Source organism: Xenopus laevis, chromosome 2L, assembly GCF_017654675.1.
Source record: "Xenopus laevis strain J_2021 chromosome 2L, Xenopus_laevis_v10.1, whole genome shotgun sequence".
Classification (NCBI taxonomy): domain Eukaryota; kingdom Metazoa; phylum Chordata; class Amphibia; order Anura; family Pipidae; genus Xenopus; species Xenopus laevis.
In genome coordinates this window covers 10159841-10172603 of record NC_054373.1, presented here as the reverse complement: position 1 = coordinate 10172603, position 12763 = coordinate 10159841, and the positions used below count along the sequence as shown (strand labels likewise).

The 12763-nt window shown below is 41.2% G+C and overlaps 1 protein-coding gene across 5 annotated transcripts in view; it reads left to right on the top strand.

Moving 5' to 3' along the window:
* Nucleotides 1-12763, top strand: part of tmprss2.15.L (transmembrane serine protease 2 gene 15 L homeolog) — a 38640-nt gene that overhangs the window by 6798 nt on the left and 19079 nt on the right. For 3 of the 5 annotated variants that reach the window (XM_041581531.1, XM_041581528.1, XM_041581529.1), the window contains 2 exons: nt 9077-9135; nt 12584-12614. In XM_041581531.1, coding sequence (XP_041437465.1) covers nt 12612-12614 — 3 coding nt within the window. In that variant the 5' untranslated portion in view covers nt 9077-9135; nt 12584-12611. The remainder of the gene's footprint in view (nt 1-9076; nt 9136-12583; nt 12615-12763) is intronic. The other 2 variants (XM_041581532.1, XM_041581530.1) reach the window with 1 other exon arrangement.

Sequence of the window (12763 nt, the reverse complement as noted above, 5' to 3'; positions counted from 1 at the left end):
CACAGATGACGTCACAAAAGGGGCGGTCGAGCAGGCAGCAGCTATAAAAGCGGAAGCCAGAAGTTGGAAGTGGCCAGTGTAAGGTGGCAAGCAGGGAGAGCAGGAAGAAGAGCCTGACCGGGGCTGCCCACTACCCGCAAATAGGGGTGCGAGGTCGGCCCTAACCCGACCCACCCTCGGGTAAACCTGGGGGTCCCGTGGGTATCGGGCCGGACTGCACATCACTAACACAGGATGAAGCAGGCGAAGACCAGGACTAGGCAGAGCAGGACAGGACTGGACAGGAGCTGACCATGGGTGAACAAGAAAAAGGCAAGGAAAGGGAAAGAGCAGAATCAGATCAGGAGGCAAAGCAGGAAGACTGGAGCAGGAAGGCTGGAGCAAAGAGCAGACAGGACTTGAGCAGGAGGACTGGAGAGCAGAGAGAACATGAGCAGGACAGAAAGGGCAAGAATCAGGAGTAGGGAATAGGACACAAACTAGACAAGGCAAGACAGGGTAAGGCAAGAGCGGGGAAACAAGACCTAGGGGTGGTGCCTCAGTGCTTAAGTTAGGCCAATGTTCAGGCACTGGCAGTGAGGAAGACTGGCCTTATATAGGGCAGGGTCAGCCCTAATTGGCTGACCCCAACCCACCAATAAAGATGCTTGGGTGAAATGACTAAACCTGAGACCCAGCAGAAGAGCAAGTGAGAACTTGCTGGCTAACCAGGAGGTTTCAGGATCAAACCCTAGCAGAGTCTGACAATATACATAGTAACATAGTAAGTAAGGTTGAAAAAAGACACACGTCCATCAAGTTCAACCTTTTAGTTTTTTTTTATCTGCCTAACTGCTAGTTGATCCAGAGGAAGGCAAAAAAAAACCCATCTGAAGCCTCTCCAATTTGCCTCAGATGGGGAAAAATTCCTTCCTGACTCCAAAATGGCAATCGGACTAGTTCCTGGATCAACTTGTACTATGAGCTATCTCCCATAACCCTGTATTCCCTCACTTGCTAAAAAGCCATCCAACCCCTTCTTAAAGCTATCTAATGTATCAGCCTGTACCACTGATTCAGGGAGACAATTCCACATCTTCACAGCTCTCACTGTAAAAAACCCCTTCCGAATATTTAGGCGGAACCTCTTTTCTTCTAATCGGAATGGGTGACCCTGTGTCAGCTGGAAAGACCTACTGGTAAATAAATCATTAGAGAGATTATTATACGATCCCCTTATATATTTATACATAGTTATCATATCACCCCTTAAGCGCCTCTTCTCCAGTGTGAACATCCCCAATTTGGCCAGTCTTTCCTCATAGCTAAGATTTTCCATACCTTTTACCAGCTTAGTTGCCCTTCTCTGTACCCTCTCTAATACAATAATGTCCTGTTTGAGTGATGGAAACCAAAACTGTACTGTATATTCTAGATGGGGCCTTACAAGTGTTCTATACAGTGGAAGAATGACCCCCTCCTCCCATGTCTCCATGCCCCTTTTAATACAGCTCAAGACCTTATTTGCCCTTGATGCTGCTGACTGGCATTGCTTGCTACAGACAAGTTTATCATCTACAAGGACTCCAAGGTCCTTTTCCATTATGGATTTGCCTAGTGCAGTCCCATTAAGGGTATAAGTGGATATTTGTACATCCCAGGTGCATGTAGATAGATCACATCTACTGCCCCCCCCCACTGTCCAGCATCTTACTTACCTCATCATAAAAAGCAATCAAATTTGTCTGACATGACCTATCCTTCATAAATAGTACTGGAACAAGGTAGAGCAAACGCACACCCACGGCACTTCCGCACTTCGAATTAAAGCAAGGGTTTCCCTGCAAATAAGCCTTATGTGCTGGTATCTTTGTTCTTTGGCTATCCTTCATAAAGCCATGCTGATTGCTGCTCATAATGCTATTGGCTAGAATATCACTCAATTATTCACCACGGTCTCTTTTCCAGTAGAGTTTACAATCCTTTTTCCATTCACGCACACTACTGTCATTTTTATTATGAGTTAGTTAACCGGCCTGTATGGAGATAGTGTCATGGTTGGAATTGCATTTAGGACCCCAGTGTTACAAGACAGTCATTAGACCACCGTTCTGCTTATTAGCTTCTGACAGAGCCAGGAAGTGGTTTATTACAAACAGGAAGCTACAAGTAAAACTGTAGCCTTATTTAGATCATAATGCCCATTTCATTGTTTCTTGTGCATTTTACCATTCCTACTTGACATATGCCCTTGTTAGTGACAATAGAAGAGAGGCTCACTAGGACATCAGTAACAAGTAAGTCACGGAGATATGGTACAAAAGTGAGTTTGACAAAATCAGCTGGCCAAGGCTGATTCTGAAACAGTTTATAGCAGAAAACATGTATTTTTTATGCTACCACCCAAAATATATCTAAAGCAAAAAAGCAATAGAATACTGCCCTGTCTCCTCTAAATTCTCTCTCTCTTTGTTACTGGAACCTTTGGCAGCAAAACTTTCCTCAATGTTTAGTCATCACACTTTAATGTTTCATCTTTTTCCAGTGTTTTTTCTGCAAGCTCAAAATGTTTCCCACCCACACTTACCTGTATTTCTAGCATGCCTATAATAGATGCATGACATTAAAGTGCCCTTGGCGACAGTAGCCCCCGAGGCTACGATAACATTTTTTTTGCCCTCACAATAATGTTTCCTTGTCTGTGTTTATTGTTCTGTGACATACAGTAACTCACAAATGAAAATCTGTCACGACCAGCACCCGATACCAGAACAAGTGCCAAGCACCCTGGTCTCGGCTCGGCTTCACCAGTAGTGTGACCACCGTTGGGCTTCGGGAGGAGCCCTCAGCTTACTTGGGTGCCACCTGGACTTAACGAGGGGTACAAGGCGAGATGTTCTGGCTGGCGAAGGGGCACGGCTGTTAACAAAGTCTTTTGGGCCGAAGGTCACGGTACAAAAGGATTTGGCAGAAGGATGGTCAGACAGGCTGGGTCGAGGCAGGCGGATATCAAAATCGTCAGGCAGGCAAGGGTCAAACCGGGTTGTCAATCAAGGGGTTAAGCAGGAAGAGTTGTCGTAGGCAGGCAAGGGTCAGGATACAGAGTTCAGAGTAGTCAGGATATAGAGAGGGTCAAACACGGATAATCAAGATAACAGATATCAGACGCACTAGGCTCAGAAACCACTAGAAACAGAGTTCTATCACGGGCAACCATTGCTATGCTGGGCAGCTATTTATATGTTTGAAATTCGCGCCTTTGCACGCTGGCGTCACTACGCCATCGCGCCTGCGCCTTTAAATAGGAAGGAGGCGCGGCGCGCGCACCCAAGAGAGCAGGCGCCAGCGCGAATACGCTGACGCCGCATAAGATGGCTGCACAGGTACTGTTACAAAACCTCAAGTAAACTAAGGAAAAATAATATTTTATGTGTGTTTCCCTGTTGTGTCACATAAACCTTTAAATGTACTGTGCAGTATTTCTTCTTTCATACTAACATTAGCCACAAACTTTATTATCGTTACGATTTTCATTAATTATGCATCTAAACAGAAATTAGAGGGTGATTGAATTCACATTGTTGCCACAATTTAATTTTTTTTGCACCCCGAGGATGGAAAAAGTCTGAATTGATAAATAGGGATACATTGATAAATAAGTGTAAATAACCTGTGCGGATTTGGTCGGAGTATATTTCAGAAATAAATTCAATATTTTCAGATTTTTAGAAATAACCCCATAAGTGTGAAATTCAGCCAAACGAAATGCAGATGCACACCTGGTCCCTCTTTCAACGTCCACGGTGCATGGACCATAGGAGGACGGCACCCCCAACAAATGGTACGTAATAGAATTAATCCAGCACACGAAATCTGCTCAAGGGTTATTACCCGTGTTTAATGTCAAGACAAACAGGTTACAACGTTTCGGGGGCGTACCTGACGAAGGGGTACGCCCCCAAAACGTTGTAACCTGTTTGGCTTGACATTAAACACGGGTAATAACCCTTGAGCAGATTTCGTGTGCTGGATTAATTCTATTACGTAGCATAAGAGTGAAAACCACTGACCGAAATATTTGCATGCAATTAAAACTGGGGGAAAACCTTGCCCTTAAGCAAAATGTGATATTTTTACTCAAATACCGTAATTACAACCCAAAAGGTCCAGAATCTCTATAACAGTAGCTTTGAAGTTGTCACAGGAGCTCACCGTCTTGGAGTGTCAGTGACATGCTCAGTGTGCTCTGGGAAACTGTTGAGATGCTAAGCTACAGGGACGATGACTGAATTATGATGCAAATGTAACACCTATTTGGGCCACTCGGGGTTAATTCACCAGCTAGAACACTAGAGCATGGGTTACACGCGACTTACACCCAGGGCAGGGCCTTCGCTAAGTGGAAGTGTTCCCTCTATGGTGTAGTGCAACTACATCCCCCCCAGGCTACTGTGCACACAAAAACAACTTGGGCGCCAGGAGGTTCTTAACAATCAGGAACGGTTTATTATGCCAAAAAGGGCAAATGACCACAGGTTTCAGTAGTCACGCAGGAGTTGAGGAAAACAGCATATTGAGAGGTCACACAGATCAAAGGCAGACTCACACAGAGAGTACACAGGCAAATGCAGTACAACCTTTCCCTCCTGGAAGTTGTCAGGAAGCAGCTTCTACCCTACAGTCCCTCTTCACTGAGGTCCCTGACTGGAGGCAACACACAGAGCCTCTGGGAAGCTCCTCCCTTACTGCAAATCCTTGTTGGAGCTTCAGCTGCTCTTTCTCTCTATCCTCTCTGCCTTTCTCTCCTAGAGAGACTATGACAAGTCTGCCCTAGTGTATCTGTTCCTCATTCACGGGGTTACCTGGTCCCCGACTTGGACACATGACTTCTTCTGGGCCTGGTGTACTCAGTCCCCCTGAGCACATCCAGCTGGAATCACATCCAGAGGCAAAAGAGGAAGAGGCCACTCCCTGCACACACTATATAGGAGTGAGTCAGAGCAGTGTCATCAAATCTCTCAGCCTATCACTGTAAAGGTTATTTTGTAACAGGGATTCTACCCAATAACCCAAGGAAATGGTGAAAAGATTAACTCTATAGGGCCTGTATCCCTATAGGGCCCTACATTCACCCGGGGGGAAAAAAAACCCATTTCTCCTGACAATGGTTTAACAATCCCCAACATTTCAACTTACAGTACCATCACATCCGCTTCTGGTATCCTCTCCTAGGCATACCTGGTAACAATGGTCACTGCAAAGGAAACACACAGCATACACAATACTGTATCAACATTAAATAATAACAGTTGCAGTTGGTCAACTTTATTATACGCCAATACTTTCTTTCCTCCCAAGGGTCCACACAGGTCATCCTTGAAGTGCAGAAACAAGGCAGAAGAGTTGTGGTGGGGATCAATAGTCCTGAATTAGAACCCACTTAGTCCAGCAGTCCTTCCAGCCACAAAAAAAACAAGCAAGCAGCACTCTAGGCATCTCACTCTGCAGGAGTCCATAGAAGAGCTGTAGCAAACATCAGAAGAATCCATCCTCCAGGTTCTCCTCTTCCAGATCCATGATCCGGGATCACACATGAGCAGGAAATGGCTCCATCCGGGACATCCATCTTCCTCCCATCCAAATGACATCCGCAGGCCTTCGAGAAATTCGGGGCGAACCTCCAAGCCCGAACCCACGGCCAAATACTTCGAAGGAAATTCGTACATCCATTCGTACGATTCGAACAAAATAATGCACAGCCTGGTATTTAAAGGGTTAATGCCCCACCTTGGGCAGCCAAATGTAACACCTATTTGGGCCACTCGGGGTTAATTCACCAGCTAGAACACTAGAGCATGGGTTACACGCGACTTACACCTAGGGCAGGGCCTTCGCTAAGTGGAAGTGTTCCCTCTATGGTGTAGTGCAACTACATCCCCCCCAGGCTACTGTGCACACAAAAACAACTTGGGCGCCAGGAGGTTCTTAACAATCAGGAACGGTTTATTATGCCAAAAAGGGCAAATGAGCACAGGTTTAGTAGTCACGCAGGAGTTGAGGAAAACAGCATATTGAGAGTTCACACAGAACAAGGCAGGCTCACACAGAGAGTACACAGGCAAATGCAGTCCAACCTTTCCCTCCTGGAAGTTGTCAGGAAGCAGCTTGTACCCTACAGTCCCTCTTCACTGAGGTCCCTGACTGGAGGCAACACATAAAGCCTCTGGGAAGCTCCTCCCTTACTGCAAATCCTTGTTGGAGCTTCAGCTGCTCTTTCTCTCTCACCTCTCTGCCTTTCTCTCCTAGAGAGACTATGACAAGTCTGCCCTAGTATATCTGTTCCTCATTCACAGGGTTTCCTGGTCCCCGACTTCCCCAACTTGGTCACATGACTTCTTCTGGGCCTATTGCACTTAGTCCCCTGAGCACATCCAGCTGGAATAACATTCAGAGGCAAAAGAGGAAGTGGCCACTCCCTGCACACACTATATAGGAGTGAGTCAGAGCAGTGTCATCAAATCTCTCAGCCTATCACTGTAAAGGTTATTCTGTAACAGGGATTCTACCCAATAACCCAAGGAAATGGTGAAAAGATTAACTCTATAGGGCCTGTATCCCTATAGGGCCCTACACAAATTTTTCTCTTTTTGTGACTACCCTATAATGAAAATCGGAATCAATTACTAATCAGCTGTGTATTGTAACATTTAAATTCTATGTACACTAGGGGGCAAATTCATCAAGGGTCGAATTTCGAGGGGTTAAATCCCTCGAAATTCGACTGGGGAATAGAATCAAATAGAATCGAATAGGCAATTCGGGCAAATTTACGCGCTGGCGAATAGTCGAATTGGTGAATATTCGCCAGGCGAATAGGCGCTCGATCAAACATTCGCTCGAAGGATTTTCATTCGATCGAATGCCTTTTTATTCGATCAAAAACTTGGAAAACAAGCCTATGGGACTTTCCCATAGGCTTTTAAAGCAATTCGGTAGGTTTTAGGTGGCGAAGTAGGCAGTCAAAGTATTTTTTAAAAGAGACAGTACTTCGACTATCGAATTTTCGGTAGCGACGAAACTACGCAAATTCACTAACTTGCGCAGTGTACTAACGCTACCTTTTACGCTAGACTTCCTTCGCCACCTCAGACCTGGCGAGTAGATAGGGATTGTTTAAAAAAAAGTCAATTTTTTTTCTAAGTCCCAAAAAACGCTGGCGTGTTTTCTACATGATGGCTGATAGGCTGAAAAAGATCGAAAATTTTTTGGGGCTCCCCTTCCTCCCCCCTACATTTCCTGACTCATGGCAACTTACCTACCTATACAGTGGGCACATGTGTAGGGCAAAATAAAAATTTTATTTGCTGATTTGAAGGTTTTCTAGGCATTTGTAGTGCAGATACGTGTTCCTCCATTGAAATTTGAATTTCGCGCCGTATGCAAATTAGCCTTCGCTAGAGTAACTTCGCTTTATATAGCGAATCAACGCTAGCGCAACTTCGCAACCTTACGCTACCCCTGTGCGCAACTTCGGATTTTAGTGACTTTGCGGAGCCCTGGCGAAACTACGCCTGGCGAAGTGCGGCGAAGTGCGGTGAAGTTGCGCCTGGCGCAAAATCGCATCTTAGTGAATTTGCCCCATGGTGCAGAAGTGAGTTTGACAAAATCAGCTGGCCAAGGCTGAATCTGAAACAGTTTATAGCAGAAAACTTCACCCAAAATATATCTAAAGCAAATAAGCAATAGGATACTCCCCTGTCTCACCTAAATTCTCTCTCTCTTTGTAATTGGAATCTTTGGCAGCACAACTTTCCTCAACGTTTAGTCATCACAATTTAATGTTTCATCTTTTTCCAGTGTTTTTTCTGCAAGCTCAAAATGTTTCCCACCCACACTTACCTGTATTTCTAGCATGCCTATAATAGATGCATGACATTAAAGTGCCCTCGGTGACAGAGGCTACAATATCATGTTTCAAATGGAAAAAGTCTGAATTCGAAAATCCGGCATCTCAGACTTGCTGAGGTTGTATCTAAGTCAATGGGAAAAGTCCCGATGATATCCTGATCTGCACTGGGTTTCGTGCAATAATCTAATATTTTCGTGGTTTTCGGCAAAAATCAAAAAAAAATCTGATTTTTTGCGACGAAAATCCAAAAAATTCGAACAATCCAAAATTTCCACCTCACTAGTGATAAACAGTTTGGATTCATATATTAAACTTTATTAAATATGTTTTCATAAATTTACACTGATATTGAAAGAACAGAAACAAAAGAGGAGGTATAAATAGCAAGAATAAATTAAATACAAAATAAAAAATACCAGCCATTTACACATCTGACAAATAAATATCACATAGGACCTGATGTTCCAATGTAAGAGTAAGAATTTTTTTTTTACTATATAATCCAAATTTAATGAAAAAAAAAAACTTTTTTAAATTTATTATCCCCCGAGGATGGAAAAAGTCTGACTCCGAAAATCCGGCATTTCTAACCTGCCGAGGTTGTATATAAGTCAATGGGAGAAGTCATCATCATCATTTCATCATCATTTATTTATATAGCGCTGTCAGGATACGCAGTGCTTTAATGTCCCGAAGATATCTTGATCTGCACTGGGTTTCACTCAATAATCTGAAGTTTTTGTGTTTTTTTTTTTATAAATAAATAACCCACTTAAAGTGAAAACCACTGACAGAAATATTTGCATACAATTAAAACTGGGGGAAAATCTTGTTCTTACGGAAAATGTGCTATTTTTACTCCAATAATTACCTTTCTTAAACCTGCTAGGAATAATTATGTATGCTTCATACAACAATGCCCTGCTAGTAGACGGTCCGACATGCACCTGTAATTCATTCTCAACTTGAATAAACAGATTTCAAGGGTTCTGCCTCTGTTTGTCATGTCAGTTTATTTAGATCTGCACTGTTATTACTTGTGTTGTCTCTTTTCTGTGCCTTATCTTCAGCTGAGAGTGATCATTATGAATTATGTAACAGCTTGTACTGGGCGTTACTAGGTGTGGTTTGGGAGGAGAAAGCTCTAGAAATAAACTGGCAGACAACCCATTTTTTACTCTTTTTAAGAACCAAACAAGACAAGAACAACTGCACAGAAAACAAATTTAGGAAGAAGCCGAATACAGGTAAAAAATATTCTGATATTGTAAAACTGAAAATAGTATTGTGTTAAATTGTATTGAGGATGAAAGATTCATCACTGATACCCTAAAATAATGGAATGGACTTAAGTAACACTCAAATATTCTAAGAACACATACTTTAAAAACAAAAATTAGGTGGATAATAATTGTCCTTCTTCCACATATATTTTAAGCTCAGTTACTTGTTAAAGAAAAATTTACAGTAATTATACATTTTTACTTTCATAATTGATACTAAGGGGCCAATTCATTAACTTCGAGTGAAGGATTCGAAGTAAAAAAACTTCGAATTTCGAAGTGTTTTTTTGGCTACTTCGACCACGACTTCAACTTTGAATCGAAGGATTCAAACTAAAAATCGTTCGACTATTCGACCATTCGATAGTCGAAGTACTGTCTCTTTAAGAAAAAACTTCGACCCCCTAGTTCGCCACCTAAAAGCTACCAAACCCAATGTTAGCCTATGGGGAAGGTCCCCATAGGCTTGACTAACTTTTTTTGGTCGAAGGATAATCCTTCGATCGTTGAATTAAAATCCTTCGAATCGTTCGAAGTCGAATATCGAGGGTTAATTAACCCTCGATATTCGACCCTTGATGAATTTGCCCCTAATTGTTCTTTTTACATAGATATTTAAAATCAGTTTAATATTAAAGAAAACAAAGCATTGTAACTTTTTACTTTCATAATTATAATAATATTTGTTCTTATTCCATCAATATTTTAGGTCCGTTATCTTTATAAAAGAAAAAAATCTTATAATTGTAAATTTATACTTTCATAATTGATAATATTTCTTCTTGTTCCCTAGATATTTTAGGTCAGTTTCTTGTAAAAGAACAAACATTTTCTAATTGTAAAATTATACTTTCATAATTGATAATAATTCTTCTTGTTCCCTAGATATTTTAGGCCAGTTTCTTGTAAAAGAACAAACATTTTGTAATTGTACATTTTTACTTTCATAATTGATAATAATTGTTCTTGTTCCATAGATCTTTTAGGTCAGTTTTTTTAATAAAAAAAAATCTTGTAATTGTACTGCATAATTGAAAATAGTTCTTGTTCCATAAATATTTTAAAACAGTTTATTGTAAAAGAATAAACATTTTGCAATTATACATTTTTTCTTTCATAATTGAAAGTAATTGTTCTTGATCCATAGATATTTTAATTCAGTTTATTGTAAAAGAATAAGCAATTTGTAATTATACATATTTACTTGAATGTAAGTAACTCTGTCTAAATTAATGTGATATGGCCTGATGGGTAACGTATTTTAACATAGGTTATCATTGATTGTGAAGTCCAAGGATAAAGCACATACTAGTGGATAACAAGTATTTAATGGAGAATTTGAACAGATATTGGTCATTTTAGATACTTTGATGCTTTTGAATTTGCATTTATCCAATTTGGAAAATCTAAATACTAACGATGCAGCCAATATTTAGAAGGCCAAGGTATAGCTACATAGACAATGCTACAGTATGATCACTTTTTACTGGTTAATATGAGGACTTATGCTTCCATAGTCCTAGCCCTGCTTTGTCAAGATAAAAGGGCTCAGCATAATTTTAATATAATACAAATATTTTTATAAATAAAGAAAAGTTCACCCATATGCACTCAATGACATAATTATATTATTTTATTTTCATGTGTCTATCAGCAAGAATGCATGGCAGGGTATGGTAGCTCATATGGTATTGGAATGTTATCCATGGTATTAATCATGGATTATTATGTTTGATAGTCAAAAGATACATTGTATTCAGAGCCGGGCTCATTTTAGTTATAGTAAAAGTCAGATTGCTGTTCACTTTTATATGGTAATGTGGGAAGAGACTCCGCTTTTTCTTTGGCTAAAGAAAATTGAGCTTGGAGTTTGGGCAGATGAGCTACTGAACCTACTGTGTTTTGAAAGAAAATAACAGGGTCCTAGGGTTCAGAAGGTTATGATTTCTTAAATCAAGAGAGTATCCATGATGACATGCCACTCACCTGCACTTTATGGGGGAATTAGCGTTTGGTAGCCAGTTAAGCAAAGGATTTTGAGCTTAGAGACAGGGACACCAAGGCTTTGGACAAAACATAGGTTTATTAAGCACAGGGCATTCCCAACAAAAGGCAACAGAAAATGTTCAGGGTACAGTTCAACAACTTTAATGTAGAACATTCAAGGTACAGTTCAGCAACTTCAAAGCAAGACATAAAGGGGTTTTCACCCTCTCTGGGCTCTCTTCTCACCATTCAGGGAAACTCTCACCCTCTGGAACCTCAGACCATTTGGGCTTCTCACTCAGCCCTGCTGGCTTCCCTTCCTGGGACTCAGGCTCGCTAGCCTCTGCCAGTCCCTTGTCCCCTCCAGAGATTTAGGCTCACTAGCCTTTGCAACACTCTGCTGGCAGCAAGGGCCCTTCTGCCAGGCACTGTCTCTCCTAGCAGCACCCACTTCCCTCCAAACTAGGAGGTTTTCGGAGAGCTCTGAGGTCTTCAGTCCATTCATTATTTTTGAGCCCTTTTACCTTTCCTAGGTAGCTCCTCTCTCAGCTGCCACTTAATTACTTGGCTGAGAGGGAATATCAACCCTACCTCTGCAATACATATGCAACTTAAATGCACTCTTTTCAGGGCACTTTCCTGCAAGACATTGGTGTTTCCCAAACACACTGTCACACCATCTAAAACATATTATAATGACAGTTCCACCTTAACAAGACTACCAACTAGGGTAACCAACTAGGGTATATGATCATGGAGAAACGTATACCAAAGTAACAAATAATCCTTAGAAGACAATGGATCATATGCTAAAGGCTTGGTTTTAACTCTTAAGGCCATTGCTTAACTCATGCTCCCAGGGTCCGCTTTAATAAATTTTTCTATGTGTCCACCCTGGATGGTTCTCCTCATGAAAGCTTACAATCTAGAGTACCGTGAGCTGCCACATGGACTATTTATGGTGGAGGTGTTTTGCTTATACTGATAAGTTGCATGATCAAGGATTTACATTAGTGAAGTGCTAGCAACCCTTTTTTAATTATTGGGGTGTGTAAACTATGATCTTGTGTTCCTGCTCTTCTTGTATTATTTTTTGAGCTCTGGGAGATGTACATCTATTTTTAAGATGGTATGCACAGCCCATGAAGAAACTGTGATGCCTGTGGTAGGAGGGAAGTAGATGGAATACCTTTAGGCTTTATCTAGAAGCCATGTCACTTGTCAGCATTAGTTACTAAACAAGGGTTGCAGGTTTTCTGAAACTACCTAAAGACGAGGTGGGTTGGAACTCAGGAGAAAATAATGAAATTTATAGAAAACTACTTGGGTTTACCTGGAAAGGCATTTTTAGTTATTACATTGTATATTCTCTGAGTATTCATATTGTCTGCTCATTAATTATATATCTTTGTTATTATTCTTCCAGGTTCTGATTACTACAAGTGGAATTCAAAATGGTAAGTAGATATGTCTCTGTTTGTGAATGTGAATATTATATTACTGTCCACTAACAATTACTACACTGGGGACCCACAATTTGATACATTTTGCCTCTTAAGGGAATAATATTATAGATTAGGGACATGTTTCTATGTATTTTTTTTAA